Below are 19,855 nucleotides of genomic sequence, written 5' to 3'. Positions count from 1 at the left end.
AACGCGCTAGCCAGAATGCTTTGACTTTGATGGCTTTCAGCTTCTATTTTTTGAAAAGTAGCGCGCTCAGACCAGCTCGCTCACTCTTTTCCTCTTCCATTTTTTAGGGCAATTGTTTTGTTTGATAGACGAAGCTTAGGGTCTCTTTGGGTTTGCAACCCTTACCTTCCTGGAAAAAATCATAGTTGTGCTAGACTGCGACACTTCAGACCAGGTACTATTAGAGCCGCTAATGGACGACGAGCTATTTTCCGCTATCCGGAGCTCAAGCATTTGAGCCGCTAAATGGACGAGACTCCTGAGGTAAAGGATGCAGAGAATGAGGAGAGAACACTCGTATGGAGCAGGGAGTAGGTAGTGTACTACTTCCTGGTATGGAGCACTGAGAAGCGGTAAGTCTTAGGGCAATTCTTAGCCAGTAATTACTTTCTCGCCATAATTATGTTCTCGTTTTTCGTGTCTTCTGTAATGCCAGTACACTAGCAGTACGACTACACTGTAGGCGAGAGTCCATAAGCCAGAGTGTGCAGCTCTCCATCTATGCAGCATAAACAAATTAATGACAAATTTCCTTTGCCTAAGGGCTGGGTTCCACTGCCGCTCCGCCGCACATCATCCACGGCATGAAACGTCATCATTACGAGCTGGTCCAGCGAGGCCGCGGCTCATCACCAGCTTTCGCTTCGCTGCTTGATACAAAAAAATGCAAGCCGCGGTCACGGCTTGCATTGTTTCCCGCACTTAATTGTTTTATTCGGGGGAATTTTAATTCGTTGCACAGGCCAGAACACGAGGATTTTTTTTGGATTTCACGCGCGCGCAGGCAGGCTAAATGTCATAAAAAAAACGTCGAGCACGATCGCGGTACCGTGAATGGCGAGTGTCACTGGAACCACGCCGCTCTGCTGCATGCAGCCAAGTACCGTGGAGCAGCGGAGCTGCGGAGCCGCAGTGGAACCCGGCCCTAACCAAACTTATAGCAATTTGAAAATGTTTGACAATTTTTCATAAAAAACTTGACAACATTGTTCTTCTGTAGAGTGCCGCTGGCAACTCCATCGATGAACTCCATCAATGAGCGCAGGGATAAAGTTAAGAAACCCTTCGAGCGAGAACGTGTTTTCAAAAAGGAAGCACAAATATGCCGCGTAACTTCCCCTCTAGTACTGTATGGCCCCATCAAAGCCACTCGCTGACTACTTACCAGTAAAATGGGGTTGGACGGTTGTCAGATTAGCTGACATGTTTTCTGCCAACACAACCATAAGCAGTTGTCAACTCTCAAGACTAAAAGAGCTTGCGAAGAAAGTGAGAAACCTTGGCTATGAAAGCACATGAAGCGTCAGAACAAAATCGAGCAAACTTGGACCTAGATTACCAGTGTCTGCTCCAGAGCCGGGTCAGTGGCCCTGTTTGTGAGTACTTGGACCTTTTGGAAAAAGAACACTGGGTTACCTGAGACCCGGTCGGAAGTCCTGTCGAGTACTATACTTTTTTATACCGTTCGAGGGCATACCGCCACTGACAGGCTGCATACGCGTGCAGATGCGTGCGGCCAGAGTGCCCAGTGCGAGTACGTTCATACATGTACATGTACAATCATGTACATCAGGAAGTCGAAAGTAAGTTTACGACTCCCTGACACACAGTAGCCGCACTTGAACGCATCTGGCTCTGGCCCAGTGTTGCAGGAATTGTGCCAGGTAGACGTGTACCCGGTTTGTGTTAAATCTTAGAGCAGGTACTGCATACCCTATCATATCTGTGTACATGGGTAGACAGAGTCAGTGTTGTTGCGTCCCACTCAGCACCCTTCTGGTTCATTTCGGCACCAGCACTCTTTGCGTATGCAGAGTTGAGTAGAGTGCAAGTTCGGACCACAAGTGCACTGCAGCGGCTAGTAGCAAACCTAACCTGTGCCGTGATGCCCGGCACGTGTGTGCATCTACTTCATCCCTGAGTAACACACCTGGTATATTGTGCACAATAGGGCACAGTAAATAATCAGCATGCATCGCAGTTTTCTGCAACATATTCCTGAAGTCACTTTACACCTCAGAAGAATTGCGTCGCTGACTGGAATTCGATACCGGTTTAGTTTCTCTCTGGGTCATTATCAATCATAGAAAACCCGTCATACAATAGGTTCAAGCTAAAGTACCGTATCACCATGGTAATTACCTGGAAATTCGGTGTGTTTTCTACGTTTTTGCAAGCAGCAATGTGCAACAGAAATTACCATGGTGATAGAGTAGATGACCGTGTGAAGCGGTGTGAGATGCAGCAAAGGTGAGCCTGTTACTGCGAGTCTATGCCCTAAACAATAAACTTTGCCGTGGGATGATTCTCTTTGGGCTGCACACTCTGGTTAATGTACTCTTGGTGGCAGCATTCTGGTGCCAAAGATGATATTTTTTCAGAAAAATAAGCACTAGAGAAATGGAGTGGGAGTAACCTGAATTATTCTATTAGCAGAGCTGCAATACTTGGGATATGAGATTATTCCCGTAGCTATGCAAAAGACGCTATTCAGTTGTACTTTAGTAGCATCTGGCGCTAGCCAGTATCCACACCGCTGTAATTCGGTGCGTGTCACGGTGTCTGGTAGGGTGGTTCACGTGGCATGCAATGGTTGGTACAGTATCCCGTATGTGTCCCGTACCGTAATTCGAGTATGCGGTGCGCACCGTAGCATATATGTATCTGGAGCGCTGTACGAGCTAAGATGTCGGGGCAAATATGGGGACATTCACAACATGCAATGTGAATATGCACATCAGTTTCGTTTTAAGAAGTGGGTTTGACGGAGTAAGAAAAGGCCCCAGCTTTGGCTGCTGCATGCTAGCCCAGTGGGTACCAATCTCCTGCCATCGGCCGAGTGCTGATGGAACGGAGTAGAAGAAAAAGAAAGAAGAATATTGCGTTCAAGAATACAATTTCGGTAAGGGATATACAGTAAAACCTGTAACTAAAGACCACTGTCACTAGCGACCAGCCTGGTACTACCAACCACTTCGCCAGGCACGGAAGGTCTCACATTCAAAATGCACTGTGACTAGCGACTACCTTCTGAACGCGACCAGCGACCGCCTTTTCCTGTCCCAAACACAATTTTTGACCCGTAACTAGCGACCGCGATGTAGGAAATCAAATGTTGCTCGAAGCTCCTTCTTGAAATTTTACTGATTTTCCATGGTCCTGAAAAAAATCTTTCGATACTACAGCTGAACAAATGAATGCAGGTAATTTTGGCTGTGGAGTCGGTGTGGACTGCACTACACCTGTCAAAATTTCAAGCGCTGTCAAGAAAAAACATGATAGGAAACGTCTTGGAGAGCGCATCGAAAGCGCTCTCTGATCGATGTTACTACTCGGAGGAGAAACGAAGACTGGGCGGCTCTGTCACACCAGTCATACAGACGGATTGACGATGGCATCAAGGAATCCAGAAACAAAGCAGCACCACAAGGTCCTGATGCTGAAGGATCGCGTTCAAGCAATCCAGAAGTCACAACAAGGACAGTCGGTATGATTGATCGCATGAACAAATTTGAAGCCCAGCGCGAAACGAAACTTCCCCAGGGAACGTTTGACTCCTGGCTTCAGAAGTAGCAGCTGAATTTGAAGTCTGCAAAAAATTAATCTTCTCTCTCTCTCTCTCTCTCTCTCTCTCTCTCTCTCTCTCTCTCCATCTCTCCGTCTTTCTGACATTGCGCAAGTCCTGGGGAATCGTATTAGCTGCATTTTGACATACATATCATATAATGGGATCCACATATGGTCACGCGGTGCAAACCTCTAACTAAAGACCACCTGCTACTAAAGACCGCTTTTGCTGGCACCAAGGGGTGGTCGGTAGTCACAGGTTTTACTGTACCGGTAAGTGGATAGCTAACTAAAATAATTAGCCGTATGGTTTAGAAATAGTGGTGGCGACTCTGGATGGCAGTCGTGAGTCCGTCAAGTGTCAAGTCGACGGAATAGCGCTAGCTCCAGTGTGGGGAGCAAACCCATTCCTAGGTTAGCACCCCCCCCCCCCCCCCACCTCACAACAGAGCAACCGAGTTTGGGAATAAGCTGGGAGTGCCGATTCGAGCAACTGGTATGATGGCTCTGCTTGGAGCCACTAGATGGCTCGCAGCTGAGCCGACAAATGACTCTGCTTGGAGCCGGCAAATGACTCCGCATGGAGCCACCGAATGACTTCGCATGGAGCCGCCGAATGACTCTGCATGGAGCCGCCGAATGACCCCGCATGGAGCCGCCGAATGACCCCGCATGGAGCCCCAAATTGACTCCGCATGGAGCCGCCAATGACTCCGCATGGAGCCGCCAATGACTGCATGGAGCCGCCAATGACTCTGAGTAGAGCCTCCAAATGCTAAATATATTGGTATGCATAACCAGTTGAGAGCATATATTCCATAAATCGGCACTCCCGGAGCGGATCACAAAGTGCAGCTACCCGTGCAATCTGTAAGCGGTGCAAGCTAGGTAAAGACTGTCAGAACTTGATATCATGGGCTGAGGCCATTGCCGCAGCCACCCATACTTTGGCTGCAGGTGGCGTCCGAATGTTACTCGGGCAGACATCGCTTTCCACCTTCCCGCCTCTCTGAATATCGAGTCCCGCAGCTGATTCGAAACGAGAGGCCGGTGTACAACGCCAGGCCAAAGCCACAACTGATGAGCAATATCCTCGCAGTTGCTGTAAATGCCCATCGATTGGCATTCCCAGCTGATGCCGCTAGTTTTCCCAGGTGCTGCGGGCTGCCACAATTGCAAACAACCCTTTGCGATTGCTGCTCTGCTTGATTGACTGTCCATCGCCCTATCCCCGGTCGCAATTGTACGAGCACCGGCCAAGTGCACCACTTGCATCAGTGAATACCAGCAAGTCGGGGGACGGCGTCCATTTAGGGTATAGGAAGAAGGACCGGCCGTTCCGCTAATCCAGGAGCTCAGGCCATCAGCGAAGATCTTTGAGGCACTCTTTGGAGAGCTTGATCAGGTAACACGGCTGCCGGTACCAGTTGGCAAGTGACCACAATCTGCAATTTGCATCCAGGGGCTATCACTCTTGTAGCAAACGGGAGCTTTCCCAGAAGAGACTCGAGTTGACATTGGGTAGTTGAAGCTGTGTGAAGAGTGGCCCGAAGGAGATCACGAAGCTCGGCAAGTTCGTCCATAGGCATACTGATGTTAGCGCGGCGGGTGTCCAGGATGACGCCGATAAACATCAGGACGTGGGCTGGACCCTCCACTTTTGCTGACGCCAGAGAAAACACCGAGGTATGTAAATGCGCGGCGCCGAGTAGCGAGTTGCTGGCGAGCTAACACAGGTCCAGAGCATGCATTGAGGAAGCACTTTTACTGACGCCAGAGAAACACCGAGGTATGTAAACGCGCGGCGCCGAGTAGCGAGTTGCTGGCGAGCTAACACAAGTTCAGAGCAGGCATGGAGACAGAAACGTTAGTCGAGGCACTCCCCGTAATAGGATGATGCCAATAACGTCAGGACTTGAGCTGGACCCTCCACTTTTGCTGGGGCCAGAGAAACATCGAAGTATGTAAATTCTCGGAGCAGAATAGCGAATTGCTGGCAAGCTAACACAAGTCCAGAGCATGCACTGAGGAAGTAACGTTAGTTGAGGTATTCCCCGTAATGCAATAGGCGTGTGAGTGCGAACTGCTAGCACATAATCCATTCACTGGCGGATGCGACAGAGTTCCATATAGCTGGACTGGAGCGTAATACAGTCTGAAGGGCAGGGCACTCTCATAAAAGTATTGATCCTGCCAGCGGATCGACAAGGACCAATCCTCCGGGCGGACGGGAATTCGGCAGAATGCACTTTTAACATTGAGCTTAGCAAGATACACCGGGGCGAGCACAATTGTGGAGGAAATTGTTTGGGAACGCATGTTCCGCAAGTTGCATGCTCGAAAGTCGAAAACAGCAATGACATGCAAGAGACATTGTACAGGATCTTGGAGGTCGCATGACCATGTGACTCGCGCATGCGTGCAGGTCGGGCCAGCTCGCTGGACTGCCTGCTAACTTGCGTTAGCATGCTAACGCTCATTATGGTTTAGATCGCATTATTGTAATGGTTGCGGTTTGATTTCAAAAGACCATAGAACGTGTCGTACTATCGGTCGAAAGTTTAGGGGTGTGGTACTAATGGGCTGGGAATGTAAGGATCGGGTAGATTGCAGTGTTTTAATGGTCGTAGTTGTTGTATAAATAGAATGCTGAGATAATTAGAAGAGGACTATGAGGAGGAGCAAAATGACAGGGGTGACAGTGTTAAAGCTCTGAGCAGACGGCGTCGGCAGGAGTGCCTACACAGAGAGTAGAAGAAGGGAGAAGAGAGGTCCCGCCGCCTCGAGAGTCGCCGTGCTTGCGAAAGGCTATGCCAACAGCAAGAAACGACGGAGCAAATATCCCGTCGTTTGGAGACTCACCGCCTCGTGACAAGACGCGTTGACAGCTAGAGACCGCTGCACAGGCATACATTCAGCAGGAGAAAATACATGCTCTCATGCTCGAACTTGTTCGGTGTGCGGGGCCATCATCATGTTACGCACCAGCCTGGCCCTATTCCGTTGATGTTCCGTACCATTCTGGCAAAGACTGCTGGCCACATGTTGAAACAGGGCTTGAAAAAAATGAAATAAGCTAGTACCAAAGCGTAATCTATTATTATATTTACTTTTACTTGGTAGAATGTACCTGTCTGAGAGTTTGAGTTTTGAGTTATGTATCGATGTGCGTTTATGAACTAAAGTTTTGATTGTCATGCACATGTTTTTGTATTGCAAAGACGTTTCTATCAGTTCGAACAACACACATGATGACCTAGGCAAATATTAAGCATAGCGAGGGCTCCTGGGCGGTCAAGCCCTCTCTAGCCTTCAAGCCCAAGCGCTCTTTATTTGTGCGATATCGAAATGAAAAACTAAATGATATAACAACGATGAACAATTTATTTCAGCCAAGTACAAGTGGGGTCTATTGGTATCCTTTATTTCAGCCGAATAAAACTGTTGTTTATTCCTATCGCATAATGCATGATAACCTAGGCAAAAAAGATAGTGAGGGCCCTGAGCTTTCAACTGAGCTCTCTCGTTGGAATTATTAATATGGAGGTGTATGTGCCAATTTTTCACGTAGGATTGCCTGCCACTTGCAGCACTGCATTGCCTTCTGCAACTTGGGGGAAGCTGCGTGCTCAGGCCCGTAGCAGCTCCATTCTGGTTGGTCCAGCGAGACCTGACTTCCACAACTTTGCGTGCTTTTCTTGTGACGGGCATATACATGGTACAAAGTATGTGTGTATGTGTGTGTGTCCGTGTGTGTCTGTGTGTGTGTGTGTGTGTGTGTTGGCGTTCCTCTGGAGCAGCTTGGTGACATCGTCCAAGATCGACAGGGATGGCGGGTCACCTGCCGTGACGCTGTCGACGCTATTGTCCAGTCCCGCATGGAGCCTGTGGCGAAGCCCCTCATTTGTGGCACTTGTGCGCGCAGTTTTCGTCGGCCACAGGATATTGCGACGCACAAGTGTAACGCTGTTCGCGCGGCCCGCGCGCGCTGAGTATGGCGTTCCCCGTCCGGTGGACAACACGTCTCCTGGTCTGCCCCGTATGGGGCCACATAGCCAGTCATGGCAGTGGAAGAAGGAAGGAAGGTGTGTGTGTGTGTGTGTGTGTGTGTGTGTGTATGTATGTATGTGTATATGTGTGTGTGTGCATGCATGTGTGTGTGTGTGTGTGTGTGTGTGTGTGTGTGTGTGTGTGTGTGTGCGTGCGTGTGTGTGTGTGTGCGTGTGCCCCCCCCCCACCCAAACCAAAATCATGGTTTCTGGCCCCCACCTCTAACGACGGTCTAGAGCCGCTCGCGACTCGAACCATGGAGATTGCCCATGTGTCGTCTTTTCGTTACCTTGGATCCAACATACAGCAACGGCCGATGTCATGATGATGTTACATCCCGGATCTCTGTCTTTTCTCCTTCTGTCTGTCTGTCTGTCTGTCTGTCTGTCTGTCTGTCTGTCTGTCTGTCTGTCTGTCTCTGTGTGTTTGTGTGTGTGTGTGTGTGTCTCTCTCTCTCTCTCTCTCTCCCTCTCTCTCTCTCTCTCTCTCTCTCTCTCTCTCTCTCTCTCTCTCTCTCTCTCCCTCTCTCTGTCTCTCTCTGTCTCTCTGTCTGTCTCTCTCTCTCTCTCTCTCTCTCTCTCTCTCTCTCTCTCTCTCTCTCTCTCTCTCTCTCTCTCTCTCTCTCTCTCTCTCTCTCTCTCTCTCTCTCTCTCTCTACCCCGCTCTCTCTCTCTCTCTGTGTCAATATACAGCTTTCACTGTCCAGGAGCGACACTGACTCGCACTGCTATCTGGTGCTCACGAGGTGTTTGTCGCGCTGCAAACGGAGCGTCTCTGTAAGTTTGTATCCCTGGTGATGTTTGGACCTGGAGAGCACTATATAAATGGTGCTTCTCAGGCACAATCTTCCTCAGCCTACTCAAACTCGACTGACGAGGGTAAATTTTCCCGAAACACTGTGTATTGAGCAGGGAGTGGTCCCTTCTTGCAGGTTTTCCGAGTGGAAGGTTGGATGGACTTTTCGTGTGCTCTGGGTGGCAGCTGTCAGTCAGTCAAGTGTAAAGTCAAGGCGGCGGAATAGCGTGAGCTCCAGTGTCGAGAGCAAACCCTTTCCTAACAATCTTCGCCGAAGTCGCAACCACTATTTCGTAGGTCTACCCTTGTTAGGAGACAACCCTGGGGGTATCAACTTTTTTTGTCTGATAACGAGTACATTTTTCTGCTGCTTTGCATCATCCATATTGTGTCCACATCAGAACTGATGGTTCCTTGTTATTAGACAGTGTTTTCCACCAGACCCCTGTACAAGACAACCCATTATCAGACAATGTTTCATCGGACCCCGATACAAGACAACATGAAATATCAATCGAGCTATCCTCGGCCATCCGCTTTTTCTTGTAATGAGAATTCAAACCTGTGGGACAGCTGGAGGGGACGTTATAACGAATTTGGTCTACAAACGAATAATCTCTTATCCGGACTTGCATGTACGACTGCTAATGATTCATGGGATTTTGGATCGTTGTCTGCTAATGAGGTTTGTCTTGCAACCGATGTCATACTAACGAGGGTAGGACTGTAAATTAAATGCTTGAAAGTTGAAACTTCGTTTTTCAGATGAATCAGACTACAAATCAATAGCATAGCAAAGACCATAGCTATCCCAGGAACACTTGAGTAGTGCCCTCTTTTACCTTTTTCTATGTTGTCCTCTTCAGTTTGAGCAGGTATGGATGTTTCCTAGTGCCTTCTAGAATTTCTAGGTATATCATTGGTCTTGTTCGGATCGTCCATTACGTTTGGAGCTGTTCAAACTTGTATTGTTGTTTATTATTTTATTGATTTATTTATTCTACTTGCCTTTCCTATCTTCTTGTGTTTTAGCATTAGGCGATTTGATCGCAGGACGAGAGAGGAGCTGATGGACGATCTCTCCAATGTTCCACTTGGTTCGGAGCGGCGCCGAGTGCTGACGTTGGGACTTGGGTAAGGATGAGTGTTCCCTCATGTTTACAAGTTATCCGTTTTGTCCAACACTAACGGTTATATGCAGAATACTGTTGAGTCAAAAATGTGCAACAATCAGCACAAAAACTGACTGATGAGATCATGACATTCAACGACCTGATGCTTAGCTGCATCACGTTTATACCCGTTAGTGTTGGAAAAAACGGATACCTCGTAAACTTATGGTCCTCTTTTTTAATTTTAATCCTTGGCTCTCCATCCGAGTTCCCTGATGTGTTGCTATTATTTTTATTTACTTATTTTTTTGCCCAGGGTCTACATTCTACATTTATTTTACTTAGACTAGGGTTAGCTGTCCGTTTACCAGTACTCATCCACACATATGTGCACATAGGGTCTACACAGAACTCTATCAGTAGATATTTTTGTATAGGAGGTTGTCTATCCTCTGGGATAGCACTATATACTCCCATTCTGTGTGTTCTCTGGTAGCTATGTTCCTTGGAGACCATATGACTGTGCCAGTGTGGTGACCGAGGTGAGGTGTGTCTGCACTGGCATCGTCAACTTGCCTACTGCTACGTGCTCCCCAGTGCTCCATCTGTGTCCTGTACTTTATTTGGGGGGGGGGGGGGGCAATACCGGTACTTCAGGTGCAGGGGGCAAGGGGGATGGGGTGGGGGACATCATGCCCCCAATGAACCTCTCCAGGCGTTGTTCTGGAGTAGACTAACCATAGGCGGAGTGTACACATGCAGCACATAGTTTGGGAATTAGAACGCGATCAGACTCGGGCATATTCAAAGGCAGTCTATTGTGATAGTAGTCCTGGACGGATCTCACTATGATGATATAGGTCGTGCCCAGCATCACAATGCCCAACATTATAAATGACTGTTTTTTTTCCTGAGGGGCTAGATGAACATGTGGCTAGACTGCCGATGGCAACCAACAGGCTCAAGGCTGTGTTGAGACTTCGTGTTTGCGACCCGAGTCAATTGTTTACTCACCATGACTAGGCATCGCATCGGGCATCGTATGACCATTTTATATGTCACTGTTCTTAGTCGCACCGGGGGCGTATGCCCGTTTTCAGGAGACTTATCAAAACACATAAGCCCTGTGCCCTGAAGGTTAGGCCTATTGTTAGTCTGAATAGTCCTGGCTACTATCCCACTAAGTTCATTGACTTTCTACTGAACCTGTATGTACGTGAGGAAAGTACTGTTCTGGCCTGAACTACGGATTTCATCAACTTGGTAGAAGGTTTGCCTGTGCGGGACGATCATTTATTTTTAGTATAGATGTGACCAGCCTTTACACCAGCATCCCCAACGAGCTCGGTCACGTGGCATTGTCGTGGTATATCACACACAGGTATACAAGGTGGATGCCCCCGGCCCTTCGTACACGGTTAACAACAGCAGTGACTTCCTTGATGTCAGTCATTCGGAAGACTAACGGGTTCGTGTAAGATAACGATTTGTTTCCGCAGATCCAAGGGACTGCCATGGGTTCGCCTGCAGCAGTGGTCTATGCCGACATTGTTATGCTGTATTTGGAGAATCGGTACATTTTGCCGATCTTAGAGGGGGAGGGTTTAGAGGTTCAGGTTTATAGACGCTTTATCAGTGACATTTTTGTTTCATTGCATGGTTGCGAAGGTCAAGTTCAGCGCGCTTTAGACAGGATTAATAAGTGTTCGGCCCTCGGGTTTGCGCATGAACTGGCACATGATGGCATTGATTTCCTGGACACCACAGTTTTCCGTAGTAAGGGATACATGGCGGTGAAGCCTCATTTCAAGGTCACCAATCGTTTCCTGTATCTGCTTGCCGGTAGTAACCACCCCCGTAGTATGGGTAAAGGTGTGATCACTGGGGAGTTGATCCGTATCCGTCGGTCTTCGACCCTTGACCACCACTACGAAGCTGCTGCCGAGCAGGCGAAGCAGACTTTCCGGGCCCGTGTATACAAGAGCTCCATCTTTCATCTTTCAGACCGTACACCAGGCATGCAAGGCCGGCACAGCTGGGGTGGCTGGGGCGGCCTCAGCCGCCCCACTTTTTTGGCCGTTTTTTTTGTTCTTGTTTTTTTAGCACACTGCAACAAAGCGCGATGATCGCAGCTCAGCTCAAACGTGGCAAATAATGAAGAATCCTTGTGTATCAAGGTCAAGGTGTGTGTGTGTGTGTGTGTGTGTGTGTGTGTGTGTGTGTGTGTGTGCCTGTGTGTGTGTGTGTGTGTGTGTGTGTGTGTGTGTGCCTGTGTGTGTACGTGCCTGTGTGTGTACGTGCCTGTGACGTGTACAGCCGGTGTGTGCACACCGCTAGCTAAACCGACCAACGGCTACTCCCAGGGCACAAACTATTCTGCTGGAGGCAGCGTCGTCTTCGGCTGAAATTCCGGATACAACCTGCAGGGAAGCATTGTGCGCATCTGCCAGATTGACGGTTCCTGGAGTGGGGAAGCTGCCTCATGTAATCGTAAGTTGAATTTCAAGAGAGCCGATATATCCCTCTTGTGTAGAGAAGCTTCAGGCTTGTAGGAAGGCAGATTCTGGTGGCGTTGATCTTTCCTATTTACAGAGCATGTAATAGTCTGGGTGTTACCTGCCACTTTTCATCATCACAAATGATGATCGTGCTTATCAGAGGACCCAGGACCAGTCGGGCATCTCAGCCTGAGTCCTTAGGATATATGTTATACTTGTAGGTGTATGGTTAGGGTGTTTCACCGGGTAGAGGCGACGGTTTCAAATAGGACACAGGTTGCAAACCGGAACGGACTCAATATTCACTTTCTCTCTTGGTATTTTGATTAGAAAACATATGTCACAGTGAGACTACGATGTGTTATACTCCGAGCCAAAATTTCATGGCTCTGCGATGACCAGACGCGCCATACCAAGCAGGTGAGTTTTTGACGTGTTGCTTCGCACTGCGACTTGAGTTTTACGACTTTCGAAAAATCTACTTCTTGTCGCAGGTAAACAGCGGCTCGCCTCTTTCCAATAAAGCACCGCATACCAATAAAAACTAATGGAAGCACACACAAGGCTTATTGTTACTCTGTACTGGCTGTCGTGGAGCGATAGCAATTAGCTAATTTCAGACCCAAAGTGAATTTGACGTGCACTCTAAAACGTGTCCGGTTTGGAGCCACCTCTGATTTGAACTTTTTTGAAGCGAAAAATTGGGCAACTTGGAGGCAATGGGTCAACACAAAGGAGTGGCTCAGTTCGATTGACTCTGGCCCCAGAGCAAACTTCAACATGCCAGTTTCCTTCCACAAACATATTTCGAGTGAAAAATCAACGCTGATGATCGGTTTGGGTCTATACAAATTTGGCTGTCAAGGCGTTCCGGTATCGAACCGTCTACTCTACCAGAACACTGAGTTGTTGGCATAAGCCGGTAACTTTTGTCGAGCCTGTTTTAGGCTACCTTCTCCTCCAAATATGCTAATATCTCTTGACTGTACAAAAGATGTGCCGAGCAGACACTTTCTTCATCTCTTGACTGCTTTGTGTGTTGTGTGTATGGGTACGTGTATCCAGCCATTCAACTGCAGTGCCAGTCTGGCTACCTGCCCTGCCTGCGTTCCAGCCTGTGGCTGTATCCTGCCATCACAGCGCTGCGACGGTGTTTGGTACGACTGTGCTGATGGCTCTGATGCACAGTACTGCCCAGGCAAGGTCACACCAGCTCCAGGTAAGCACCAGCAGCAGCACTGATAGTAGTACCATGACTTCTATTATTATTACAGGGTGCGACAGAGCTCTCGGCCATTGAAGAAAATGTTGAGTCACCTCCACCACCACACTGCGCTCTTTAGCCGACTAGACCCTCCTGCACACAACCATCATCATTGTGAGGACACTTCCGTAGACGATATTGATAAACTCCTTCAGACAGCTGTTTCGCTAATACATAGCTCATCAGTGAAGGTAGATATTGAATGATTAAAAATATAGACCAAACTGCTATTATATAGGGGGTTTCCACATACAAAACTGACATAGCTGAGGTGATAACGCGGGAAAAGGAAAGTGTGAAGTACTGTTGACGCGCATTGGACATGCATGCAGCGTCGGATATTCGGCGCGGAAAATCAATCACTATTCAATGCAGAAATAACGTGCCAGAATCAGAGTACTATGTAGCTAGTAGTGAGAGTCTGTGTACTAGTATTGCAGTTGTCCGAGCGCCATGAAGGCCTGCGAACGCACCTCAAGACCCGCCGACGTCGACAGCCACAGCAGCCCCTGGGGCATGACACTGTACTGCTCGCCCGTCGCGCCAAGACGCTTGGCAGTCACTAGGCTTCATGCCACCGATGTTGTCCGCAAGCTACCTTGTTATCTGCCCATCACCCACTGCCGTTGACACGCTGGGAGGCCCCGCGGCATTCGCCCAGTATATCGTCGTCAGAGCTGTGTCGACGGTACAATAACGCTGGTAGAAACAAACAGTTGGTCGTATGATATTGCGTCCTCCGGATTGTCCCTTGACTCGTCTTGTCCCTCTTCTTGCTCTGACGCTAATGACTTCTATTACAAGCAAAATGTAGAGCTACTGTTGACCGCTATTCACTGCTGTATTTATTTTATTACTTTGCATGGCCATGTTGAGGCAGTCTTCGCATCAATTTCCTTTACACAATGCGTGTACTACAATGTATTCAAAACCAATGTCTGTGCCACGCACACATACGCAAACGTTTTAGGGATGAAACGAGTATATCGAATACTCGAGCGCTTGCTCGAAAATTCGAAAGGAGTGAGGACTCGTTTCGCAAAATACTCAAGTATCTTATGCACAGTGTACTGTATGCTTGTACATCAAGCACGTCTGTTACTCTGACCAGTACTGATAACCCATGCAAGTGTGAAATTATTACTTGTCCCTACTTACCAACAAAAGACGTAGTTCAGACTATTTCCTGCACTAGGCTGCATGCAAGACTACATGTGTATCAGGTGTAATACGTTCAGTGTTACGAGAGTGTGTGCAGTACATTGTTTTATGTTGTCAGTAAAATACTCGTACTCGCTCGAATACTCGCTCGTTTTTTCAAAGAGTACTCGAGTCCTCAATTTTGGCACTCGTTTCACCCCTAGGCCAAACATGCATGCACTGAATGCCTGTGCTCTGTGCACTCTGTGCTTGTGCAGGTCAAACGACTGCCAGGTCCTGTCACCACCGGCACTGGGCTCAATGACCGTGAACGGCTTGATGTTCAGCAACACGACCACGTTTGTGTGCAGTCTCCCTATGTCCTTATGGGCTCGGCCGTGTGTACTTGTGAAATCAACGGCCAGTGGAGCGGTGTGCAGCCAACTTGCGTCCGTAAGTACATGTACCAATGCTCGACTGGCTTGTATTATGCATTCCCGTTCATCACACCGCTCATACTGTCAAATGCTGCCTCTTTTCATTCACAATGGCATGGGTCACAGTAGATAGGCCTGGTGCAGGTATTGCCAGTTCCTTGCTTGCTGCAGTACAGTATGACATATTAACTTAGCTGGTAAGCAGTGCATGTGTGCATGGCAAGTGTTAATTTTGTCCATTGCTTCCCAACCCATGTGTAGTGACGACTGCTGCTCTGAGTGCGGCCAGTGACGAGCTAGTCCAGGACTCCGTCTCAGAACGCATGACACAAACGTGTAAGCCTAGTATTGCTGCATAATTAAGAGCAATTTCTCCTACTGCTGACTGCTGAAAATGTTGTGTCCTTCACAACTAGTCTCTTTGTTCTAAGAAGTCTGCCTCTTTCATCGATTCGTGTTTACCTAGCTGCGTTACGCTATTAGTAGCCTATTACCTGTTGTGCAATGGGGCTGGCCTAAAAGCTGCTCGCTCAACAGTTGTGTTGCATGGCATAGAGGGAGATACGGCAAGCCACCTCGGCATATTTGCGGATAGAGCTTTTATTAGAAAGGAAAAGGACATATGGATACGTAACTGTCCACCACTGTAACTAGCTACTACAGTAAAAAAATGCAACAACTAGGCACAAAACTGACAGAGTGCTGAGACATTCGACGACCTGACTCCTAGCTTCAACACATCTCCGTAGCGCTAACCAACAGCCTTCCAACTTGGAAGGTTCAAGGTTAAAAGGAGAGACCAAAGAGGGGAAGGTAAGCGCAACGAAAATGAGCACAAGCTAGTAGTTGAAGCTACAGTCCCACAAGAACAAGAAATGTTGATTGTTACTGGACGATGACGAAACCAGTATTACCTTTCCCTCTTTGGTCTCTCCTTAACACTACGGAGATGTGTTGAAGCCAGGAGTCGGGTCGTCAAATGTTTTAGTGCCTGGTTGTTGCACTTTCTGACTGTATTTAGTATATAGTGACAGTTACTCTACACTCATATCCATACGTCCTTTTCCTTTCTACATTAATTTTATTATTGCCATATTGGCTCAACATCCGAGTTTCAAAGAGCTTTTAGTGGACGACTTAATCCATTTTCGGCAATACTTACAACGATCCAATCAGTCATATTGTAGATCAGTCTATGCTGTGGGTAAGTATACTACTGGCCTTGTATGGCTTATTGTTTGCCAGCGAGTATTTAGCATCATCTACTAGTATTCACTCGTTTGACAGCCAAAGAGTATTTGTGTGGGAGGCTGGGAGTCTCGCACCTGACTTGGTCACGTTGCGCCTGAAAGTCACTAAGACGCGGCCATATACGGTGGAGCCGTCGCAGTTCCATCTACTGTCTCCAAACATGCCCGGTATTGGCTATTCCGGTACATGACAGCCCATGCCTGTAGCACCAAGCCTGTGTTCACTTTTGCCAAAGGGATCCACCTTACTCGGCCTTATTTAAATAAGATACTCTGTCACGCTCTCAACTGTTATCAGGTTAGCTCCCGCTCCATGCCCATTGTTGGAGCGACAGTCCTGGAATCCAGAGTTGCAAGTGAGGTGGTGATACGGCAAGCAGACGGTGGCAAAGTACGGCTTAAAAGCTCTACATCTGGCAAGTGGCCGGCATACCACCCCAATGGACATCGGAACAGTACACGTAGAGTAGCATCTCTACGTGACAGGGTATGATCGCAAGTGAGTTCTTATGCTCTACTAATGTGCATTGATACTGTGACTATAGTTGCAGGGAATTTTCTAGAACCGCCCCAACCGGTTTTCGACCGGTTGAAATAGTTGGCGACCGGTTGAAAAGTTACAAATCAGTTCCAACCGCCCGTACTTTTCTGTGGGTGAATGGAGCTGTGAATGGTCATACGCTTTTTTCTGGATGGATACTTCCAGCGAAGCCGCGTGGGCTGGTACTAGGGTCACGAGTTTGTACGGTTTGTACGGTCGAACCACGTCATCGAGCTGTAGCAACGGCGTTGCTACAGTCCAACAGCTCCGCGCGACACTCCAGCACCAAGAAATCTGTTAAATTGCTGTCGAGTGCCATATTTGGGTTGTATTTTGAAAACTATTTCCGGAGGGGGACCCCCCGACTCTTCATTGTACCGTAACCGGTTGGAAATTCGTCCTAGAATATACCCTGAGTTGGTGTACAGATCTCATCACATGAGCCTTAGGCGGGATTTCCTATTGTCACTGGAAAATTCAGCCCTAACAAACAGTGTGATGGATGAATTTGACTCCAGGTATCTGCTTTTGGGAATGCCATGTATGCATGTCTGGCGTGCTGCTGCTATAATGTTGTGGCAGCAGCATTTTGGTGCGATGGACTGTTCTTGTAACGGTGTACCTACCCATTTGCTGTTGCTGGATGCCGTGTTTTGTCAGTTGTGCCTGTTTGAAGGTGCCAGGCCAGCTTGTGTTGGTGCGTTCCCGTTAAGTTGCCAGGCCAGGTATCTGCTTTTGGGAATGCCATGTATGCATGTCTGGCGTGCTGCTGCTATAATGTTGTGGCAGCAGCATTTTGGTGCGATGGACTGTTCTTGTAACGGTGTACCTACCCATTTGCTGTTGCTGGATGCCGTGTTTTGTCAGTTGTGCCTGTTTGAAGGTGCCAGGCCAGCTTGTGTTGGTGCGTTCCCGTTAAGTTGCCAGGGCACCATATTTGTAACGGCGTTCCCGTTTTGCTGTTGTGGGGCTGTGTTTGTATCGGTGTGTTCCCGTTGAAGTTGACGGGGCACCACGTTAGTGGATTGTGTCTGTTTGAAGTTGCCAGGCCAATCCTGTAACGCACACCCGTTTGCTGATAATTGGGGACATGTTTGTCCATTTTGCTCGAGATTCACATGGCTGCGCCAGTTGCCGTGTGCGGATTAGACTGTTATCTGGCACTAGTCTTGATCTGTTTTATTCAGATTCAGATCAGCTATTGTTCCTATACGAGAAAATCTGTGGGTGCACATCCAATTCATTTGCAGATTTGCGTGCTTCTCCTGCAACGGGCGTTTACATGGTACATGGTGTGTGGGCGTATGTGTGGTGTGTTCATGCTGTACAGGCCAGTATTGCCAAGCACTGGGGACCTTTGGCAATCTGAAGAATGTTTTGTCCGAGAATCGATCCTTGGATCTGTGGCGTTGCAGTTGTGGTGCTCCCGACCCTCTTGCGCGATGGCCGCGGAGACCTAGCGAAAAGGTTCGAGACATACGGCATCTCAATATCTTCCACCACAATCAGTACATCAGCACCACCATCGAGTGTAGCGACATCAGCAATAGAAGACGCACATGATATCATCCACCCTTACGGCCTTAGCGAAGACCCGGGAATACCTGAGAAGATGTTAGCCGCAACTTTACTGGAAAAGTCGTCGGTGACAACGGCACTCCATATTTTAGCTGCATGCAGTTAGGTCTCTCAACAAGTGTACCCAAAGTTTTCAAGCTAATACACAAGCAAATTCACTAGGGGCCGAGTATATTTTCCTACACCTCTCCCTGTTTGTTGTTGTTATTTCTGCATTCAAATTGTTTGTGTACCTGTACATTTATTACAGTAGAGCCACGCATCCACAGCTGTTGTTTCCAAGGGGTTAGGCTCGTCAGTTATACAAAACCTTTCAGCAATCTGGCCTTAGGCTTAGTTCCTTGACTTCTTGTACCACTTTCTTAGATGCACATCCCACTGGATAGTGAGCAATACGTGTGTAGCAGAATCTGTATTCCAGAAAAGCAGAGACTCGAGTCTATTGACACTGCGTTTCTTTTTAAAACGTTATTGGCTGTGGTGTACCTAGAGGTATACACGTACATTCCTGGGTCCCACGTTCTGTGACGCCCGACTGTATTCGTGGTGCCTCAACAACTTTTAATTTTGTGCGCTCGGGAAAACCTGCCGGAGGCTGTGAGGCTGCAGAGTGTTGGCTGTGTTTTGCTTTAAAAAACCATCAGGTCTCCCCAGATTTTCTAGTCTGGCCCTGAATTTTGCCACTCTTCGGTTTCAAAACCTAGTGTGGTGGTGGAAAGCCTAGCAGTGTTGTGTGTGCATGTGTGTATTTTGTACAGTGCTGGCCAGAGAAATCCAACCTCGTTAATAAAGTAGCGCCGCGTTCGAGAGCACAGACCGGTCCAGTATGTTTACTACTAGGGCTGCGTAGCGCCCGGTGCAATTTTATTCATAAGGTTGGATTTCTTTGGCCAGCACTGTAGTTAGAAGTAGGTCCTCTAAGGTCCTCTGTTTGTGCGCAATTGTGGTCACAGTGGCAGTAGTGGGTGAGGGGTAGACTCAGTTACTACGAAGATGGTGTATACATGATGGTGTATACAGTCATGTAGTTGAATGTTACTTCGGGCTTAGACCCAGAGGTTCTTGAAATGATGACCCCGGGTTTATGTACATGTATCATTCAGCTACCGTTGTCATAATGGCACTAGTTGATAGAACACCTGTATAAGTACAGGCTGTACATCTAGCATTTTCCAAAATAGCACTCCGTACTTCGAGGCTGCAGCCGTTTTGCATGCAACGTTGTATGTGTTGATCGGTTGACAGCATGTGACAAAGCCGAGGACACACTAGTGTATCAGGAGCACTGTTTTTTAACACAGTGCGTCCCCCGCCTTATGTTAATTTATCAAACAAGGCTTACCTATACCAACATTATACATGTAGGGCTGTGCATGCTTTCAAAATTCTTCCTTGTTGAAGTAGAATACCGTGCTTGTGGGGGCTTTAGTAGTTCCTTTGCCAGATGTTCTATGCGTATCTCAATGACTTATCAGTTTCAGCACTTGGGCAAGGCACATTCGGGCCTACACATGTAGCCTTGAATTCTGGCTTGGAGGCATTATTTATCTATTTTCATGGCTGCTAGGTTCATCCTTAGTTAAG

At 47.9% G+C, this 19,855-nt stretch overlaps 1 protein-coding gene across 1 annotated transcript; it reads left to right on the top strand.

Annotated features, from left to right (window-relative positions):
* Window positions 1-2,253: 2,253 nt before the first annotated feature.
* On the top strand, window positions 2,254-18,946 carry LOC135827728 (uncharacterized). The gene is made up of 8 exons (XM_065340177.1): window positions 2,254-2,289; window positions 7,407-7,691; window positions 8,349-8,432; window positions 9,484-9,585; window positions 13,127-13,280; window positions 14,744-14,918; window positions 15,164-15,238; window positions 18,024-18,946. Exons 1-8 carry the CDS (start codon window positions 2,279-2,281, stop codon window positions 18,254-18,256), a joined length of 1,119 nt encoding a protein of 372 aa, XP_065196249.1. The 5' UTR covers window positions 2,254-2,278; the 3' UTR covers window positions 18,257-18,946.
* Window positions 18,947-19,855: the final 909 nt, after the last annotated feature.

This window comes from Sycon ciliatum, chromosome 11 (genome assembly GCF_964019385.1).
Source record: "Sycon ciliatum chromosome 11, ocSycCili1.1, whole genome shotgun sequence".
Lineage (NCBI taxonomy): Eukaryota > Metazoa > Porifera > Calcarea > Leucosolenida > Sycettidae > Sycon > Sycon ciliatum.
The sequence above is the reverse complement of the archived record's forward strand: the minus strand, read 5'-3'. Positions and strand labels throughout refer to the sequence as shown.